We start from the raw sequence: 22,202 nt of genomic DNA on the forward strand, positions 1-22,202 counted from the left end.
CAGTGAAAACTATTTTATGAACCTAAAACTGATCTTGAGCTAACTGTATTCGAAGATTATTTTATCTTACATGTGAATTAGAATACAGATTGTAAAACATGCTGTAGTCACACAACCGTAGTTTTCACAGTGGACCGCTCACTCACTGGAGAATTTTCTGCTAACTTTTGAGGTAGGGAACATCTGTACATATCTTGCTGAAAACTCATTCATTATTCAAAAGACATTCGGAGTCCTGTAGCTCAGTGGTTAGAGCACTCGCTTTGCAAGCGAGAGACCTGAGTTCAATTCCAGGCAGGGCGAAACCTTGGGCAAGTTTCCTTACTCCACACGCCTAATAATAATTCCTCCAAAAAAAACAATAATAAATTGGTCATTTTCAATCCATGACTGTTTGTGGGACACTGCTGTGCGCAATTGGCTGCCGCGTTCGCCCACAAATATACAGTCAATTCACTTTACAGTATATTCTGTGAAGCGCTTTGGGACGTCCTCCCAACGTGGAAAGCGCTTTATCAAATGCTAGGATTATTGGTGGCCCTGCACAGCTTATATGTGGACTCCTGTAGCTCAGTGGTTAGAGCACTCGCCTTGCAAGCGAGACACCTGGGTTCAATTCCAGGAAGGGCGAAACCTTGGAAAGTAAGTTTCCTTACTCCACACGGCTAATAATAACCCCTCCAAAACAAAACAATAATAAATTGGTCATTTTCGATCCACCACTGTTTGTGGGACGCTGCTGCGCGCAATTGGCTGCTGTGTTTCGCCCACAAATATACGGTCAATTCACTTTACAGTCTATTCTGTGAAGCGCTTTCAAACGTCGAGAAGACGTGAAAAGCGCTATATCAAATGCAAGGATTATTATGAGTATTCTTCAAGGTTGAAATCAGATGGCTCAAACAACTTTTTTCAAGAATGCGACGACTTGTAACATTGGTATACGTAGATACGTAAAAGGGCCAACAGTCGCCTCTTTGTGATTGTTGAACTGCTCATTGAGGCTGATTCTGAAGCAGAGACATCTAGAAGATGTGAAAAGTGCTATATCAAATGCAAGGACAAAAAATTTGTCTACCAGTTAGGTATTTTTAATGCACTATAGCTCCCAATTTATTGACTCTGCTTCTCTTTCAGTAGCACCATAAATTCACAAATAATTAAGTACACTTGCATATCAGTCCAATGCCTTCTAATGTAACCCCTTTCTCCCCCAAAATGAATCTAACGTAGAAAACTTTGAAGTAGTTTTTGTTTTGCATTTTTTTCAAAAATAAATCAAAGTGCAATCTCAGCAAGTTTATTCAATAAAACGTCAAAGGGTTGATGTCCATTTAACTTTGCTCAAAAAAAGTTACAAGATCAGAAGAGAGGTTTGGATGTAGATGGCCCTTTGTTGCATTTGATCGCATCCCTCCAGAATACTTCTGAATTGTCCCCCCATGACAGCATCAAGCTGTCGTTTTTTAAATTGAGTCCAACATCCTTCCAAGAGTAGTGCAGAATAACTGAAATGTTTTAAAACAAATACAGAAATCGCTGGGAACACTCAGCAGCAACTGAAATATTTTATCTAGTTATTCTACTGATTTTGATTTCTTTATTATTTCAAAAAACTATTTTAACACTGTCTTTCTTACACAATATATGTGAATATTTGTTTCAAGGTGTCAAGGCTTACAGGTGCAACATTTGTGATGCTACATTTACTACCAATGGCAGCCTCACAAGGCACATGGTGATCCATACCAGTGTGAGGCCTTTCAAATGCCCATTTTGCGATGACACTTTCCGAACATCACTTCACTGCAAGAGACACATGAAAGCTCATCAAGTGACTGCAGGCGTTGGAGGTATGAATTGCTCTCACGTCTACTATCTTACTGGTAAAACTAAGTGATGGGAAGTTTCTGATCCAAAATAAGGAACTAATATCACAAGGTTGGGTACATGTGATTTAAAAAAAATTTTGTTATGAAATCTTATTATCTTCCCCCCGCAAACCTGGAATTCGGTCATATTTTAATGTGGGATGCTGGTGTGCAGGAAGCTGGCTGGCTGAAGATGAAAGCGCTGTTAGGCGACCGCTCTTCATTATAAGGTGGGGTGAGATTTTGCAGACCCCCCCCCCCCACACCCCAACTACCGCACTATAACTGGGTTCTACTACATAATTGGTATTAGCAGAAAGTTGCTACATCTGAGGTAGGATGTGGGTTTATGTGTAATGAGTTGCATCACTTGCCTTCTAATATTTTGCTATAAAACTTCCCTGTTCTTATTCTGGGCAAGGAATTATTTATTGTACAGCATAGATTGATTGAAAATGTATGAAATATGTTTCTTTGTCCTGAAACAATTTATTATGGTGTAGATGAAGAAGATCAGAATCTGGAAAGACCTCTGGTCAGAAGATCACGGATCGGAATCATCACCTTTACAGAAGAGGAGACGGCAGAACTGGCCAAGACTGGGACTCGATTGGATGCTACGGTCTCAGAAAAAGTATTAGTCCAATCAGCAGCAGAGAAGGACCGGGTTAGTGAGATTAAGGATAAAGCCACAGAGGTTGAAGAGGAGCCAAAACATGCAAACCAATGCTCATTTTGTACGAAGAGTTTCAAGAAACCAAGTGACCTGGTTAGGTGAGCTCTGAAAGATGTGAATTTTTTTAGCTTTGCACACAAGTTCTTTGTTATGGCTTCTCTAAGTGACATTGTCATTTAATGTAACTGATAGTGAACAATTTTAAGGAATGGTCACAGGTAATTTGAGTTGAGACTTCCCAAACATAATATCATATTTCCTTGGTTTGTTGGTGAGTTCAAAACAAAGTGGCATAATTTCAAGATGGTAGCAGATCTAAAAGGAGGTTTAGGAGAAGCTTCCTTTATGCAGAGGGTGGTGGAAATGTGCAACTCACTGCCGGAAGCTGTGGTTGAAGCAACAATTGTCAATGTATTTGAGAGGAAGCTTGATGCATACATGAGGGAAAGGGAAATTAAGGGTTATGGGAGAGGGGATTCCAAGGGGTGGGGGCTAATGCGGATTCGGACGTTATTTAGTCCAAATGGCCTGCTTCAGCTCTATGTATTTCTATGTGAGACCCTTGCATAGTGGAAACCTTCAGGCTGTCAATCTTCTCTGGATCCAAACCCTAGTATGAGAGGTGAACATACTTTTTTAAAAAAAAAATTAATTCGGCCCATCGAGTCTGTATCAGCTCTTTGAAAAGAGCTACCCAAGGCAATTCCACTCCCCTATTCTTTCTCCATAGTCCTGCAAACTTGTCTTCCCCAAATAATTATCCACTTCTCTCTTAAAAGTTGTTATCAAATCGGCTTCCACCACTCTTTCAGGCAATGCATTCCAAATCTGAACAACTCGCTACATGAAAAAAAATTCTCCTCATCTCCCTTCTGTTTCTTTTAACAACTATTTTGAATCGGTGTCCTCGGGTTACGACCCACCCTGCCAGTGGAAATAGTTTCTCCTTGTTCACCCTATTGAATCCCCTCATAATTTTGAAAACTTCTATTAAGTCTCCTATTAACCTCCTCTGCTCCAAGGAGAATAATCCTAGCTTCTCTAACCTCTCCTCATAACTGAAGTCCCTCATTCCTGGTACCATCCTAGTAAATCTGCTTTGCACCCTCTCCAATTCCTTGACATCCTTCCTAAAGTGCAGTGCCCAGAACTGAACACAATACTCTAGCTGAGGCCTAACCAGTGTTTTATACAGGTTCATCATAACTTCCTGACTTTCGTATTCTATGCCTCTATTTATAAAGCCTAGTATCCCTTCATAAATAATATGCAAAATTTTTATGCTTATTATTGTCATCATTCAAACTGTTTTCAGGCTTCTGAAGCTAGAAACAATTCTTCATCTAATAATTGTGTAAACAACCACTTGCATTTATATAGCGCCCATCATGCAGGCCAGTGTCTTGCAGCACTTGGAGATTAAAGCCAAGTAACAAAATAAATGTCTTCTTAACGTAGGCACATCCGCATCCATACTGGAGAGAAGCCCTTTAAGTGTGATGAATGTGGGAAGAGTTTTACAGTGAAATCTACTCTGGACTGTCATCTAAAAACCCACACAGGTCAGTGATCATTTGTATTTGTATTTGTATCATTTGTATTTATTTCAGTGAAATAAATACTTTATATAAATAATCATATGTGGCTAACAGATAGTCACTAAATGGCATTTCTGTTCTAGTAATTCTTGAAAATACAGTGAACTACAACAGATAATTAGAGGCTTCTGACAATTTATTTGAGGATTATTCAATCCATTGAATTGAAAGCAGTGAACATATTTTATGAAATATCCAATGCAAATAATTTTTTCCCTCTCTAGGCCAATAACTGGGGCTTGCAGCATATTTGTCAGTCGTGAAATTTAAGGCATTTTTTTTCTATATTGAGGTGAAAGGATCAGCCTTGTTCTGTGAAATAACAAGTAATCTCTGCAAAATTGTAGTGTTACACATTGATTCAGTGTCTTTTATACGCTGGAATGATTAGACCATACAGTGAATGGACATTCACTTTATGGTGCTGCTAAAGGCACTGCTCACGAGGTGAAATTGGGGCCATAGGGCATAGGATCTCAAACTTTATGATAGTGAGTCTCCCTGAGACAGCAACAACAAAATTACATTTATAGAGCGCCTTTCAAGACGGAAGGCCGTCCCAAAGCGCTGAACAATTAGGTGTCGGGGCCTGAGCATGTGAGAGGGGGGATGGTGTAGGGGTGATGGGAGGGAGACCAAAGGCCCGATCGAGGAGAAAGGTCTTGAGACCGACCTTGAAGGAGGCAAGGGAGGAAGCGAGGCGAAGGGATGGGGTGGAGTTCCAGAGTATGGCTGAAAGCCCGGCCACCGATGGTAGGGCGGATTGGGCGGGAGACATGGAGCAGGCCGGAGCCCGATGAACGGAGGGAGCAGGCAGGCTCACAGGGAGTCAGCAGGTCAGAGAGGTAGGAGGGGCAAGGCCATGGATAGCCTTAAAGGTGAGGATGAGGATCTTGAACTCGATCCTCTGGGGGATGGGGAGCCAGTGGAGTTGGGCGAGGGTGGGAGTGATGGGGTCACGGAGCCTGGTGCATGACAGTACACGAGCTGCAGAGTTTTGGATGATCTGCAGCTTGTGAAGGGAAGAGTTGGGAAGGCCGATGAGGAGGGGGTTCCCGTAATCAAGCCTTGAGGTGACGAATGCGTGGGTGAGGGTTTCGGCAGCCTGAGGGGTGAGGCAGTGGCAGAGTCTGGCAATATTGCGGAGGTGGTGGTAGGCAGTGCCAGTCATGGCGGGGATGTGGGGGAGAAAGAACAGTTCAGGGTCAAACAAGATACCCAGGTTCCTGACTGACTTAGTGAGGTTGAGTGTGCAGCCGTGGAGGCTGATGCTGTCAGTGCCCGAGGTGTGGAGGCGCTGGTGTGAGTCAATCAGGAGGGCTTCGGTCTTGCTGATGTTGAGTTGGAGAAAGTTGGCCCTCGTCCAGGACTTGATGTCGGACAGACAGTCTGTCAAGACGCCAGTAGTCCTGGAGTTCAGGGTGGAGGCAGAGAGGTAGAGTTGGGTGTCATCCGCATACATGTGGAAATTTACCCCATGTCTGCGGATGACGTCACCAAGGGGGAGCATGTAGAGGGTGAAGAGGAGGGGACCGAGGACAGAGCCCTGAGGAACACCGCACGAGACAGTGCGGGGGCTGGAGGAAAAGCCATTTGCCGTGACGAAGTGGAGGCGGTGTGAAAGGTAGGACCTGAACCAGTCATGGACAGAGCCTTGAAGGTTGAGGTGGGAGGAGAGGCGGTGGAGGAGGATTGAGTGGTCGACGGTGTCAAATGCGGCGGAGAGGTCGAGGAGGACAAGGAGGCAGAGGGAGCCCTGGTCACACATGGTCAGGATGTCGTTTGTGACCTTGACCAGAGCAGTTTCTGTGCTCTGGGCAGCACGGAAACTCGATTGGAGGGATTCATGGAGGGAGTGAGAGGAAAGAGCGAAGCTGGGAGGCAACGGCTCTCTCAAGGACCTTGGATAGAAAGGGTAGATTTGAGATGGGGCAGTAGCTAGATAGCTGTGACGGGTCAAGGGAAGGTTTCTTCAGGTGGGGATGATGGTGGCTGTTTTGAGCAGGGAAGGAACAGTGCCAGATGACGGAGAGGTTAATGATGTCCGCGAGTAGTGGGGCAAGGATGTGGAGCTGAGATTTAAGCAGAGGGGTAGGGATGGGGTCGAGGGAGCAGGTGGTGTACTTCATGTAGGTTACCGTGTTGAAGACAGAGGAGGGGGTGACAGGTTCAAAGGTGTGGAAGGCAGGGATGGGTAATTGTCGGATGGGTAATTGTGTGGGGTGGGGGTAGGGAGGGGTTGGAAGTTGGGAGGGCAGTGGCAGTTGAGCGGATTCCCCTGATTTTGGACTCGAGGAAGTCCAGCATTTTCTTGCAGTGAGAGTCAGAGGAAAGTATCTGCGAGGCATGTCGGGGAGGGCAAAGGAGCCGGTTAGTGGTGGAGAACAGGAGCCTGGGATTGCCTTTCACCTCCAGGATTAACCTGGAATAGAAGGCTGATTTGGCTGAGGCGAGAGCGGAGCGGTAGGTCTTGATGAGGTCCAGCCAGATGTAGCGGTGGACTGTTAGGCCGGATTTGAGCTAAGTGCGTTCGGCAACCTGCACCTGGCCCTTAAGCAAACGGAGGTGGCTGGTGAACCAGGGTGATGATCAGGAATAGGAGGCAGTTCGGGAGATGAGGGGGGCAAAGACGTCGAGTGTGGTGGAGAGGGTGCTATGGAGAAGAGTGAGTGCAGCGAGTGGGTTATTCAGAGGGGGAGGAGATCAGAGGACTCCAGTGCAGCGGAGAGGGATTGTGGGGAGATCTTCTTCCAGGGGCGGTAGAAGATGGTGGTAGGTTTGGGGGCAGTGGGGAGAGGGATATGGGAGTTGAGGGAGATGAAATGGTGGTCAGAGATGGCCTTGTCAGTGATGGTGACATCCGAGACACTGAGGCCCTAGGTGATCACCAGGTCGAGCGGGTGACTGTGGGTGTGGGTAGCAGAGTGGATGTGGAGTGAGAGGTTGAGAGAGGAGAGGAGAGAGAAGTCTGAGGAGATGGAGCAGGAGGGGGTGAAGTGGAGGTTGAAATCGCCTACGATGATGAGGCGGTTGGAGCAGAGGCAGAGCGAAGCAAAGAGGGTGGAGATGTCAGAGATAAAGGTGGGAGAGGATTTTGGGGGCCGGAAAGTAAGAGAATTTTCAGAGAGAGGTGGGAGGGATGACAGAGGGTGAGGTGTTCGAAGGAGGGGAACAAGCCGGTGGAGTAGGAGGATACGGCAAGTGATGCCCTGGATATGAGGGCCACACCACCGCCACGATGGTTGGGGCATGGAGCATGGTGGTAGGTGTAGCCAGGTGGTGTGGCCTCAGTGAAGGGGAAAGTGTCACCTGGGTGTGATCCAGGTTTCTGTGAGGGTCATAATTTCAACGTTCTCATCGAGAATGAGTTCATTAATGGCCAGGGTCTTGTTGGAGATGGAGCGGACATTTTGAAGTCCAATGCGGAGTGTGCAGTTGGCAGGGGTGTGGGATGGGAGGGGGTAGTGGAATGGTTGAGAGGGAGGGTGGGGATGCAGATGAGGGAGGAGAGGTTAGCCCCCGGGGTCAGGGTCCGGGGTGGCTTGCGGCTGTAGTGGGGAATGGGGCAGTCGGTGTGGCCGCTGCTGGACAGCCAGTGCCGAGTGCCACGATGAGCCCGGCGGAGGATTCCCAGGCTGGAGCAGAGGGAGGCAGTGGTGGGGGGAGGGGTTCAAGCAGACATAGAAGGCAGGGAGGGTGGAGAGAGAGAGCAGGACAGAGCGGGAGAGTTGTAGGGAGAGAGGCATTTTGAGGGAGGACCAGCTCGGGTCGGGGGCGGCAGCCAAGATGCGCACACTGGGACAAGAGGCGGGGGGTTTAGCAGGACATTGTCAGCCTGCGGGAGGCTGGAGATGGTAGATAGAGGGGAGGATTGTGGATAGCAAGGAGCAGCCTACAGGGGAAGGCAGGACGGACAGACACACAGACAGACAGGGGTACAGCGGCACTGTCCTGTGCTGTGGTAACCCGCAGCCGCGACCAGGGATTCAAACCTGGCGGGCGGAAGTGACGTCACTCAGAATGGCGGGAAAATCTGGAGGTGCAAAATGGCGGCCTGACCGGTAATGGCCGCCGCTCGATCCCCGCGACACCCGCCCCACCTCAAAGCCCACGAGGCCCCCGGGCAGTGAGTTACCGGCCCCGCCTCCGGCTGACGCTGGTCCCGATCCCCGGGAGACCGGCCCTGTGACTCCCCGCCGCTGCCTGACTTGCCTTCCGTGAGTCCCGCTCCGTTTACCTGGGTTTTCGAGGCCCCGCCGCTCGCCGCTGTCCCCTCCGCTCCCCCCGCCGGGCGCCACTCCCACCCCCCCGCCGGGCGCCACTCCCCCCCCCGCCGGGCACTGGCCCGCGATTTAAGCAGAGTTAAAAAAACTCATCTCCCGGTTTACTAAAACAGACAAACAACTGGAAACCCTATACTTTGGAAGCGCAGAGTAATACATTGGAAGGGCCGTTGATTACTATAGTTCTAACAGTGTGAGCGTCAAAAGCACTCACTCTTATTTCGTAAAGCACCTTTCCTGTTATTTCATGGTACTGTTCAAAAATAATAACAATAATAATTCTTGCATTTGATATAGCGCTTTTCACGTCTTCTGGACTTCTCAAGGCGCTCGTTAAAAATTGCGGCGGCTAAAGTAAAACTCACAAAATTTTTTAGGAAATTATAACGCCAAACAATTATATTTTATCAGTATAATATCGATCGGTCCAACCTCGTCAGTGGGAGGATTGAGCTTGTTTGGTGGCTGTACAAAGTAGTGCAATTTGAGGTCGTCGGATTGTTGTGGAGGGAAGCATTGTCAACAATAACCACAACAACAACAACATGCATTTATATAGCGCCCCTCACGCAGGGTCGAGTGCCCAGAGCGCATTGTCGTGGAGTTTGGTTGGTCAGGAAAATGGTTATTGCGGCATTTGGTTGTCCTTTACAGAAGTGTGTTCACGGGGTTTGATTGTTGGGGAAGCAGCTTTGCTGGGACAGTTCGCGAAACCTGGTACTGTTGGGACTTAAGCAACTGGCGCCTCCCCAGGGGACGTGTACCCCAGTTTGAAGGGTATCCTAGGGTATTGAGGAGGGACTTGACTTTGGAGCACCAGTCTGTGGTTGCACTAAACATTGCCGCATGCTGTCAAAATCTTTGCAATGGTTATGTTTTGCGGGTTTGTATCTCCTGTTTGGGTGACACTGGGATATAAGGAATTTTCAGATCTAGGCTTGAGACCAGAATTTGTACCCCTGTGTGTCCCCTCACCCCCCCACCCGATATGGATAGATACGAGATTCCATACCTCTCATGTTTTATGATCCGTTACAGAGTTCCTTGCAAGACATGATTTCAAATCTTATCTTTACATTATTGAGTTATGTTTCTTGTCTACGTGTGTCTGTGCCTTTTTATGTTCTTTTTGATATTTTTTTCAGTGCTCCCGAGATCCAACCCCAAGTGAAGGGTGCTATATGATTACAAGTTATCGTTGTTGTTGTTGTTAAAAAAAATCAGTGCTTCTGTTTTTTAAATTCAGGTCAAAAACACTTTAAATGCCATGTATGCAGTTCGCCCTTCTCAACCAAGGGCAGTCTAAAAGTTCATATGCGACTACACACTGGAGCAAAGCCTTTTAAATGTCCACATTGTGATGTACGATTCCGGACTTCAGGACATAGGAAGAGCCATATACAATCCCACTTCAAACCCACTTCATTGCCAAAGAAAATCCGGAAGCCAGTAACACGTCAAACGACTGAGAGCTTGCAGCCTGTAAACTTGCTGACAACCACGGATGCAAACGTTTACATCACTAATAATGGAGTTCTCGCGAGTCAATTTGATCAGAATCTTCTCCCTCAGGGACTTGTTGGACAGGCCATTCTTCCTGCTTCAATGTCAGGTAAAGTCTTTTAATTGTTCACCTTATTGAAAGTTTTAGTTATTTAATTTTAACAGCGTTGACAAGCCACTGGAGATCTGAAGCAAAATATCTGGGATATTTTGGAAAGTAATAACATTAATGATAATAATCAATCCTTGCATTTGTTTGAACGTGTTTCAAGGGATTTTACTGAAAAGTGCTGTGACTGTATATTTGTAGGCAAAAAATATTCATGAACTTTGTTTCAGTGAACAACTGTCCTATAAAAGATGATGGGGATGATTTTTGATGGGTTGTTCTAGTATCACCCTATCAGGCCTGTTGATCTGAAATATGATTTCATTTAAATAAAACTTCAGTACACTAAAGAGATTAACCAAAAGCACTGAGCACGATTGAAAACAAAGCAGAACATTAATAAAGCCCCGGATTTATCCGAAGGATGATGATGTAACCCAGTTGTAATGCAGGCTCTAATGGAGAAAATTGTACCATCTCCTATCCTTCTGCTCACTAACCAAACACTTGTGTATTTGCATATTTTATCTGCGTTTTGTACTATTTTCATAACCCGCTGCAGATTTATTGTCGTGTTCCACTTAGTGAAAATCCATTTAAAAATCCATTTGCAGCCTCACCAAATCATTTTGTCGGAATTAATGAGGAGCCTTTTCTCTGATGTGGGCTTCTTTTATTTGCTTGCTTCCTGAATGCTATATTGTGCTTGAACAAAATATACCACTTAAAAACAGGAGCAGAGGAAATATGCAAATGTGTTGTATACAAAAGAGCCTTATTTTACTAGTGCATTTTTTAAAACAATAGTTTTAAAACAGTTCCTGGTCTTATTTGATTAAATAATTTAATGCAATACTATTGTTAAAATTGTAAGCCTGTTTTGCAGTACAACATCTGTTGTATGTAGATTGATAATTGAGGGTGGACTGGTCATGAAATACCCAGTCTACATTGCAAATACTGTGTTTATTGCTCTATTGGATGTCAGCCTGGCTTAGTTGTTCTCTGAGTCAGAGGATTATGAGTTCAAGCCGCACATCGGGACTTAGAAATCAGCCTATGTTCTTGCCGGGAGAGCTGCCGTCCTACGGATGAGTCATTAAACTGAGGTCCCATCTGCCTGTTCAGGTGGTTGTTAAAGATCCCATGGCACTAATTAAAAAGAGAAGGGAATTTCTCCCAATCTCCCAGCCAACAATCCTACAGATAAAATTTGTCATTCACTTCACAGTTGTTTGTGGGACATTGCTGAATGCAAATTGGCTGGAGGGTCAGCCTACAAAATACACAGTTCAACAACAAAATTATGTTTTATAGAGCGCCTTTCACGTCGGGAGGATGTCCCAAGGTGCTGGGACGTCCTCCCAACATGAAGATGTGGAGTCCTGTAGCTCAGTGGTTAGAGCACTCGCTTTGCAAGTGAGAGACCTGAGTTCAATTCCAGGCAGGGCGAAACCTTGGGCAAGTTTCCTTACTCCACACAGAGCCTAATAATAATCCCTCCAAAAAAACAAAAACAATAATTAAATTGGTCATTTTCAATCTACAACTGTTTGTGGGACATTGCTGTGCGCAATTGGCTGCCGCGTTCGCCCACAAATATACAGTCAATTCACTTTACAGTGTGTTCTGTGAAGCGCTTTGGGACGTCCTCCCGACGTGAAAAGCGCTATATCAAATGCAAGGATTATTATTATTATTATTAAGAAGTCCCAACAATTATTACATTTAATAATAAAAATCCCGTGAAGCCCTTTGAGACGTCTTTCTGAAGTGAAATGCAAGGATCATTACGATTATTTTATTGAGGTTTTCATTTGCCATATCTGCTTATGCAAATAGAAGTTATAAATGAACTCTGTCTGCATGTCATGAACTAATGGTCTCNTTTTTTACTGGTAGCTGGAGGAGATCTGACATTATCGCTTACAGATGCCAGCTTTGCCACTCTTGAAGGGATACAGCTGCAGCTCACTTCTGCTAATCTGGTTGGGCAGAATGTCCAAATCTCTGGCATTGACCCCAGCAACATAAACAACATCACTTTGCAGGTTCGCTATCCTATATCATCCTCACTGTTGTGAATGTCATTAGGTTGCATTATGTAACGGAACTGACTGTGAATGGTTCCATTTGTAATAGATAAATTCCAGATAAAGGTTTCCTTTTTTTTGTGAATATAAATTTCAGCCCAGTGTGAATCAAAGTTGTACCTGGGTAGAGTCTTTTAGCTCAGTGTTAGAACACTCGCCTCACAAGCGAGAGACCTGGTTTCAATTCCCAGCAGGGCGAAACCTTGGGCAAGTTTCCTTACTCCACACGCCTGATAATAATCCCTCAAGAAAAAACAACAATAATTTGGTTACTTCAATCCACGACTGTTTGTGGGACACTGTTGTACGCAATTGGCTGCCACATTTCACCCACAAAATATACAGTCAATTCACTTTCCAGTATATTCTGTGAAGCGCTTTGAAACGTCTAGAAGATGTGAAAAGCACGATATCAAATACAAGGATTATTACATTATAGCACAGGAATCTGTCAGAATAGCACACTTTTCATTTTTGGAACCCTTCATTGGCATTTGGTAACATTTCATGAATAGGTGATATCAATGAGATTTCTCTATTTGTGGCTTATAATTATTGTGCCCACATGGCGAGGTAACAGTATGTTAATTGTCTGAGATCTGACCATGCAAAGGTCTCTGGATAGCAATCAAGAGTGGGATCCTTTCTCAAGCTAAGGGTAGTACCTTGAAGTATCACCACCACCTGCTTTCCTAATTCCAGAAAGTTTAGGTACTAGTTGGCTGGAACCAAGGCTTGGGGACCCCAGGAAGTGTGCTAGAGCATGTAAAATTAGGGGTAGGTTCAAATAGATTTTCGGATGTTACGCAGGATTTAAGGTTAAAGACTAAAATTGGTAAATTATGTATATTTCTGATTTTAGGTTTTTTTTTGAACAAGTAGTCTTTGAGTAAATTGATTCCTGATGTATCTAAACAGAAATTATTTTCCCCTACAGATTGATTCAAGTATTTTACAGCAGACATTGCAACAGAGCAATTTACTCAATCAACAACTGACTGCTGATCCTAACCTAACTCAACAGACTGGGACCCTGCAGTCACCAGATAACACAGTACCTGCAAATGTGGTCATCCAGCCAATCACTAGTCTGTCAATACAACCTGCAGTGGCTCCATCGGCTGTCATGGCAATGGAAAGTCTGACTGAACAAGAGACGGTGCTAACAACAAGCAGTTCTGGTGAGAAATGTTCATCTCTTTCTGCATTACAGAATAGTTTTGATGTCTCTATTTTCACCATTATACATACTAATCTAGCAATCATCCTCAACCTGGAGTCTATCCATGTTATCACTCAGTCATTGATCATTTCTAGAATCTACCAATATATCACTCAGACATTGATCAAGAATCTATCCATGACACCACTCAATTATTAAATGAAATTCTATCCATTATAATCACTGACATTGATTTTGTTTATCGATTTATCACATTCAATCTTTGAATGATTTATTTATTATAATCACTGTCATTGATCGAGATTCTATCCCTATCAATTGGTATTGATCAGGAGTCCATCCAAAATATTATACATCAAGGTCTTTAAAACAGTACTATGATAATATTGTATTACTATATAAAATAACATTTTTGTATATAAATTTTGCTCTTAATATAATGCAACATACTTTATGTGAAACCATTTTGACTCAGCCTTGCACTTAACTAAACCAACTCTCTAGCGCACATTTATGCTGTATTTTTAATTAAGAAATGAATTCATGATGAGATGCATGCCTTTCTCCGGGCCCATCAGTCTAAAATGTAGGAGATCTATACTCATCGTAAATATTTTATGTTTTAGATTTGAGATCAGTGTTCTCAATAGGTGTTAAATTGTTTGACTAATGAGATCTAAAAAATTTAGATCATTTTCATGAAAGGGATATTTATAAAAGATGTATGTAATCTGGAATATTAATTACCAGTAAAATCTTTGGCAGTAATTCCCCACTCATTGGTTCATTTGCTGACTGTGACAGGCTACCACAATTTATTCAACCCTGGGTTCCTATGAAGGCAGACAAATTTCCCAATGAGCTCCCTTTTTGTGTTGTATTCTTATTTTTGCTTGAAGTGATTGGTGCTCACACCTTGGAGTAATATTTGATGGGATAGTTATGACATCGAATGGGCCAAAGGTTAACACCCTTGGCCCCCACCCAGTTCTCTATGGTCCTGTTAATCTCCCTGATTCTACCATCAATAAGCTCCAGCCAATCCAAAACTCTGCCACTTACATCCTCACCCACACCAAACTCCTCAAGCCCATCACACCAGTCCTCACCAGGCTCCACTGTCTCCCTGCCTCCCAACAGATCAACTTCAATGCCCTAATCCTCATCATAAATCTCTATGGGCTCTTGCTCCTCTGTATCTCTAGGATCTGTTCTTACCCCACTGCTGCTTGCACAGCTAACAACTCTTGAACTACGCCTATGACCACTTCCCCCTTCTCCAGGCAAATCCTCATCCGACTTGCTTGCTCAACATCTGACCAAGTCATTGTGAAGCAGCAATAGCAGCAACAACATGCATTTATTTATATAGTGCCCTTCACTTAGGATAGTGTCCAGAGTCCTCTACAGTGTCATAGTTGGATGCCGAGCGAAGAGGAGGTGAGCATAGGTGTGGTCCAAGAGAAAGGTCATAAGTTTTGATTTGAAGATAGATAAAGAGGGATTGGAGGCTCAGGCGGAGGGATTGCGGCAGGGAGTTCCAGAGATTAGAGGCGTAGTGACTGAAGGCTCAACCACCGATGGTCACGCAGAGGGGTTGGGGAAGCGCAACTGCTTAGCTGACTTGAGTAGACAGAGGAGTGGGGTATGAGCAGCTAGAGAGGAAAGGAGTTGCTAGGACGGGAAAGGATTTATATGTGAGGGTTAGGATCTTGAAGTCGATCCTTTCTAAGACAGAGTCAGTGGAGCCTGGCAAAGGATCAGGATCAGGAGTTTGGTTCGGGTGAGAACAAATATATAAATATTGATTTCACATTTCAGAATGCTTACTAGAAAATTGCATTTGCAGTTTATTTTTACCTGCATTTTGGTCACTGCTTAAAGTATTGCTTCTAGCGGATCTGCACTTATGCGTGATGGAATATCATGTAAATGGTAGGTTTTACTGATTGCAGGAAAGTCAATGTTCGACTTTGCAGTTTTCACTACTGGTGCTGCCAGGGAATACTTTATATGGATATAAATGAGAGATGTTAATGTTCCTGATTACTCATTTTTTATTATTGAAAAAGACCTAATACTGTATTGTTTTTACATAGATAGAGGCAAACTGCAAAACAAATTAATAAGATTATTATTTGCTTCATTTAACACGAGTAGCTCAGAACTGATATAGTTGTGTTATTTTTTTATTTGACATTAAGTGACCAATTTGTAGTGAAATAGCCCTGAACCAAATCAAAATAAAAGCATAGTTCTGCTGAAATATCTATTCAGTTATTAGCAGTGTGTGCTGAATAAACACTGATGTGGAATGTTGGGGTGTGGTAATTTGTGGACAATTTGAGAATAGAGAGACATAGTTCAACAATACTCTGATGTACATCTGTAATAATTTGATAGAGGAAACTGCCTTTGTATTTCAAGAATTGATTTCTGTTGAAGTGCCTTAAATGTGTTGAAAGTTGGTTCTATTTTATCAGTACCAGCAGTGAATTCGACAGAAATGTGAACACATTTTATTCTGATAATTACATCTGGTCAAGTTGCGTGGGAATGTTCATCTCGTAAAGACTGTATGGCTTACTTTCACTGGAATTGAAGTAGATTTGTGAAGAGAAAATGTTGTATATTTTGTAAAGCTCTGAATTAATGCTTAATCACTAAGCACAGGTTTTTGAAATCTAGTGTGGTTGGATAAATTATAATCTTGTTATTCATACTTTTCTTTTGCAATCAGGTCAGGATATCATCCAACAGATTAACAGCTCTGGTACCAGTGAACTAAATGGAAATATTCGATTAGGAACATCAGTGAATAATCAACCCAATACTGCCACATTGACCATCAGCAATGACCAGCTCCTCACTCAGGGAACTTCTCTTAACACAAGTAGTGCCAACATAACAGGTAGAGTACTAGGAGGATGGAAGGCGGGTTAAGCAGTCTTTTTATATTCTGTGAACCCAAAAACTTAAGGTTTTTGCTACTTGTGCATTAACAATTTGTGCATTAATAGACCTTTATAACTGGGTTGATGTTTGCAATTTGATCGAGTGTATGGTTCATGCCAGGGAGAGGAATACCAGTCTTGTGGTTCGGCTCTCTGAACAGTACAGTTTGTTAAACTGAAACTGTTTAAATTTTGTAATCCTAATGTTGCATTGAAGAAAGAATATATTTTGATAGCTACATGGAGATCTAGTTTGTGCCAATTCTAGCAGGATTGGTTAATATAAACTCCAATCCTCAAATGACAAAATCCCACCTGAAGTGTGCGACAGAACCCGCAGGAACATTGTGTTCTACTTCATGGTATGTAAGAGCAGGGCTCCAGTTGTTTAATATGACAAACTTCCAAATAGGGTGAAACCTTGGCCAGGTTTCCTTACTCCACATGTCCAATAATAATAACCCCTCAAGAAAACAAACAAAATAAATAAGAAGAATTTGATCACTCAATCCACGACTGTTTCTGGGACACAGCAGCGCACAATTGGCTACCGTGTTTCGACCACACATATAGAGTCAATTCACTTTACATTATATTCTGTGAAGCGCTTTGAGATGTTTCGAAGACGTGAAAAATGCTTTATCAAATGCAAGGGTTATTTATTTATTATTAAATATCTCTAGGATTCCCTATTTGGGACTTGGGAGACTTTATTGATAAACCCATTAGAAATTATTGCAAATCAGATCCCATTGTGGTTAATAGCTGCTAGTTAATATACTTTTCTCATAGTACTCTAGAGTGCAGGCGAAGGTGGTAGTGATGCTGATTTAAAATAAATTGTAATTTTGTTAAGTCTAAGTTTATCATTTTAATCCACTACTAGAGCAGTGCTGGTGCCAGTTGATGGGGAGAAATCCTCTGTCAAGCCTTAAAGCATCTCATGAAAGGTTGTAACAGGATATGGATTAGTTTTGACAATGTATCTTTCAAGGATATTTGCAAGATTTTCTGCACATATTCACCAAACATTACTGTTTAGACCTAGCTACTAACAAAATTCAGTTGACTTTTTATGTTATTACGTTAAATCTTCTCTTTCCTTAAAGTTAATGTTGGGAGTATTGAGGAAAAGATGAGTTATGCACCTTTTTAGATTTGTTCTTCGTACAGTAGGAAGTGCTTTTTTAATTCAACACTGTTTATGCATCTCTTACAGGGCTGAGCTCTGCTGCAAACAGTTTGGCATCTTCTCTCACTACATCACTTTCTCAGACTACTGTCCCTACCCAAAACCTTGTGATGTCCTCTGCTAACATGAACAGTGAAGGCAGTGTTACCCTTACTCTGACTGACACCCAGAGCATGTTGTCAGGCAGTCTCGACACAGTGACTCTTAATATCGCTGCACAGGTAAGAAGCTAATATAACATCCCTCTGCATAACTATGTTTGTTATTGTAGATTAATATACCTCCATTTTCATTTGCTAGAAAAGGTTCATCCCGTAATAGTTTTTAACTTTTGCTGGGCTTGTGAAAGCAGTTGGCGATTATGCACACCTGCAAGTCCACCAGTAGTGGATGACCAATACCTACTTGACAGATGTGATGAGGTTCTATTTTGACAAATTGCTTGGTGCACCTTGCCAGATAGCTGTCCTGGAACTTTGACAGTGGAATCCAAACAGGGACTGCAAACATTTGTGTGATATTCTGTCCACGTCACCATATAAAAGAGGATTATAAAAATGTTGGAATAGTCTGTCTGCAATATATTTAATTGTTAGAGGGAGTGCAGTAGATGACCATTACTGTGTTGTTCCAAATGCTATATATATACACTTTATGACTTTCTCTCTCTTGACACTAACTTTTGCGCTGTTGCCAAAAATATTGAGTTGTGAGAAATCTGTGTGTGAATTAGACGCAGAATTTCGTGATTTTCATGCATGCACACAACTGGATGTTTTGATGATATCTTGTAGATTTTGGTTGATCCGTGAATGTAAGTAGCAGCTGTAAGTCGAGTACAAATTTTGAAACTTAATTTATGGGCAAAAAAACCTCACCATACATTTGGAAAAATAGGATTTATTCAAGAACTTAGAAGACAGAGGTATGAGAAAAAAATATATTATTGTATCTGTGACTGGTGGCGAAAGAATAGTTGAAGCTAGCTTTTCAACTCAAGTTAGGAAACAGCTTGATGCTCTAATGGGAGGATAATAGGGTAGAGTCCTGTAGCTCAGTGGTTAGAGCATTCACCTTGAAAACGAGACACCTGGGTTCAATTCCAGGCAGAGCGAAACCTTGGGCAAGTTCCCTTACTCCACATGCTTAATAATAATCCCTCCAAAACAAAGCAATAATAAATTGGACATTTTCAATCTACGACTGTTTGTGGGACACTGTTGTGCGCAATTGGCTGCCGCGTTTCGCCCACAAATATGCAGTCAATTCTCTTTCCAATCTATTCTGTGAAGCGCTTTGAGACGTCGAGAAGACACGATAAGCGCTATATCGAGTGCAAGGATTATTATTATTATGAGTATTCTTCAAGGATGAAATCAGATGGCTCAAACAACTTTTTTCAAAACTCAACGACTTGTAACATTGATATATGTAGATACATAAAAGGGCCAACAATCGCCTCTTTGTGATTGTTGAACCGCTCATTGAGGCTGATTCTGAAGCTGCCTTCCCATGTTTCTCCAAGTGTCCTGGCCGACAACCACCAAATAAAATTGCACAATTTACTGCCCTGTTTTGCCAACAACATACACGGTCAATCTACTTTATAGTATATTCTGTGAATCGCTTAGAGGCATCTTGATTACATGATAACATCTTACGTCAAATGCAAGGATTATTATTAGTCAGTTATGTAATAATATCTTTTATCACTCTCTAATTGAAGCTGTAGAATATTTCATACCTGACTTATTGATTAGTTTTTTAAATTAGGTGTCTGTTTAAAGCTATACAAGAATTGAAAAAAATTATTTTCTTATATTGACTGAAAATTAATGGCTTTTTTATGGAAATTTCTAAGTACATTGGAGCAAAGCAAGTGTATCTAATTGGTGTCTGTAATAGGTAGTTTTATTTTGTAAAAACAGGGTCAGCAGTTTCCAACAGTGCTCACAGACTCCACTCTTCCAGGCCAAACAGGATCAACTCACCAACAGGTTATATTGGTTAGTCAAGCTCCACAAGACTCAGCTAGTTCACAAGAGGAGACTGGCTGCTACCAGGTATGTCTCTGTGTGTAATTTGTTAACTTGAAGCTGTACGTTGGGTATAAAAACTCTAACCCTCATACTCACTCCATTGTTGTTGATGCTATAATTTCAGGAGAANTTTTTCATCCTTGTAGAGACGCTTTAGAAACTGTTTCCAGAATTAATTGTGAAGAACAGCACAATTTACAATACTGTGCTATTCGTAATCCAGTTACTGTGTTATTAACACTAAGCACCTGCTTATATAACAGCCTTTGCCATAATAAATTACAACCATTTCCCAACTTTGGAGAAGAACAATTAAAAAATGGAAATTATACCCTTCTTAGTTTGATTTTGCACCTGTATTTCAGATGACCGAGACAACCATTAGTCTCACAGAGGATAGTCAGACAGATGACGAGAGCCAGATGAATCACTGTCCTAATTGTAGCCAGAGTTTCTCCTCTGGCTCCATGTTACGCCGTCACTGCAGAGAGGCCCATGGCGAGGAGCGAGTCCACATCTGCAATATCTGCAGCAAAGCCTTCAAACGAGCAGCACATCTCAAGGTATTGGGTCAAAAGTTGCAGCCAGTTGTGAACCCCATTGTAGAAAAATGTCATAGAGATGGCGAGGGTGTAACATTGATTCACTAGGATGATGTCTGGTACGAGTCAATATAAGTATGAGGAGAGGTTGGCTAACTTGGCCTTTTTTCCTTCCATTGGGGAAGAGGCGATTGCAAGGTTATATCGGAGAGGTCTTTAAGATTCTAAAGGGGCATGTCAAGGTATACAGCGAAAATCTATTTCATTTAGTTGGGGAATCTTAAAAGGAAGATTACAGGTTAAAATTAAAAAGTGAAACCTTACTCTCAAACAGGATTAAAGACTTTTACTATCTTGCTAACTGAAAGCAAAGCTGTCAGTCGGCATTTTAGTTCTGAAACAATCATTTTCCAGAAATCACAGTAAGGACATGTTCAGTCCCAACGCTACTAAGGACGACAACAAAAACAATAACACATTTATATAATGCCTTTCACATCGATCACGTCGGGAGGGTGACCCAAGGTATTGGACAAACATGCTCCGTACTCGGGTTGGATTCAGGTGAGATGCTGGGGTTGGGTGAATAACTGAAGACACAGTCAAGGAGAAGATCGAGACAGACCTTGAACGGACGGATTTCAAGGACATATTTTATTTGCATTGTGACCTTGTGACAGTATTACATTATGTACTACAGTTATATTGCTCCCCCCTCCCTATGGTGTTGAAAGAACTTGGTTGGAATGCATCAATGATGGAAGTGACTGAGGAGGTGTCAAAATCCTTATTGTATCAATTTATTAGATAGATAAATGGTGTACAGAAAAAATAATTATTGGATCAATGCAATGTGTTAATTTTTTGACACAATAATATTACAAATAAAACCCGAACACTGAAATATTTGGGTGAGATGCAACTTCCTGGCATATGGTAATCTTTTTCAGTATTCGTGTTTTAATAAGATCCTGGCCTATAACTGGACACAGTTAAATTGAAAGTAATATACTGAAGAAAATAGATTTGCTCTATAATTTTTTATGAATAGTTGTTTACGAATCTGAATTATACTCTATAATTGTTTACGAATAGTTAGGATACATTTGACAGCTTTATACAATAGCTTTGAATTTTGAAATGTGAAACTTGAGGAAAAGAAATGAAGGGATTTATGTACTTTGAAAAAATAAATTAAATCGATTTGCTTGCTGAGCTGCTGCAGGGCAGTCAGGAATGTACATTCTTTGCTGCTTTGCAGTTGATGTTCTGTCGCAATGATAAACACTAAGAGTTCCGATGCCAATACACTATGATTTCTAAGTGGCTTTTGTGGAAGTGAATGATTCAATCCTCTGTTTGCGTTCACATATTTCGGCATATTTTGTGGAATTGCAGCAGAATTAAAAGAACAACCTTTCTTTAAAGGATCATCTTCAGACCCACCAACCTGGACCATCGCCAAGCAGCCAGAAGCCTAAACTGTACAAGTGTGAATCATGTGAAAAGGCCTTTGCTAAGCCAAGCCAGTTGGAGAGACACAATCGAATCCACACCGGTATTTCACTTTTTACTTCATATGGTCTAACAACAATATCTGTGATTTATTCGGTTTACTGATGCTACAGGTCTACTGCTTGGAGTAAAATCACTTGGCTTCTGACGGTATATAGTGTGGAGAGGGAAGTTGGATTTATAATACCTGCTCCACTTTGCTTTCGAATGGACCAGTGGCTGTGATTTTTGGTTTACCGCAATTCCGTAAGGACTAAGATTAATTATCATCAGTCAATACTATTAAAGAGAAATTGTGCTTGCAAATTTAATATAGAGTCTTTGAAGAAATGTCGAAGCATGTTGATAAAGGGTATGTAGTGAGTGTTGGGTATATAGATTTTCATAAGATGTTTGATAAGGTTTGATAGGGAGCTAGTTTTAGAAAACTTAAGGAATATACCACTAGAGATTTTATATAGATATATGTTTATATATAAAAAAATGTAAGATGTTCAATTCTTATTTACGATTTTTTTTCCTCACTGGCATTTTTTTCATCCTGGTCTGGACTCCTCCTTATAGAATATCAGAGCACAGAAGGAGGCCATTTGACCCATTGTGCCTTAGTAATAATAATAATAATTATCCTTGAATTTGATATA

General features: G+C 42.1%; 1 protein-coding gene across 1 annotated transcript in view; it reads left to right on the forward strand.

Moving 5' to 3' along the window:
* The window catches only part of LOC103183222 (zinc finger protein 236), a 76,664-nt gene that overhangs the window by 49,218 nt on the left and 5,244 nt on the right, over positions 1-22,202 (forward strand). The window contains exons 19-29 of the mRNA XM_007900571.2: positions 1,668-1,853; positions 2,375-2,645; positions 4,006-4,109; positions 9,675-10,040; positions 11,943-12,091; positions 13,071-13,314; positions 16,057-16,227; positions 17,490-17,683; positions 19,391-19,525; positions 19,867-20,064; positions 21,472-21,601. Of these exons, the coding sequence (XP_007898762.2) occupies positions 1,668-1,853; positions 2,375-2,645; positions 4,006-4,109; positions 9,675-10,040; positions 11,943-12,091; positions 13,071-13,314; positions 16,057-16,227; positions 17,490-17,683; positions 19,391-19,525; positions 19,867-20,064; positions 21,472-21,601 (2,148 nt within the window). The remainder of the gene's footprint in view (positions 1-1,667; positions 1,854-2,374; positions 2,646-4,005; positions 4,110-9,674; positions 10,041-11,942; positions 12,092-13,070; positions 13,315-16,056; positions 16,228-17,489; positions 17,684-19,390; positions 19,526-19,866; positions 20,065-21,471; positions 21,602-22,202) is intronic.

Source organism: Callorhinchus milii, unplaced genomic scaffold (genome assembly GCF_018977255.1).
Source record: "Callorhinchus milii isolate IMCB2004 unplaced genomic scaffold, IMCB_Cmil_1.0 Scaffold2, whole genome shotgun sequence".
NCBI lineage: Eukaryota > Metazoa > Chordata > Chondrichthyes > Chimaeriformes > Callorhinchidae > Callorhinchus > Callorhinchus milii.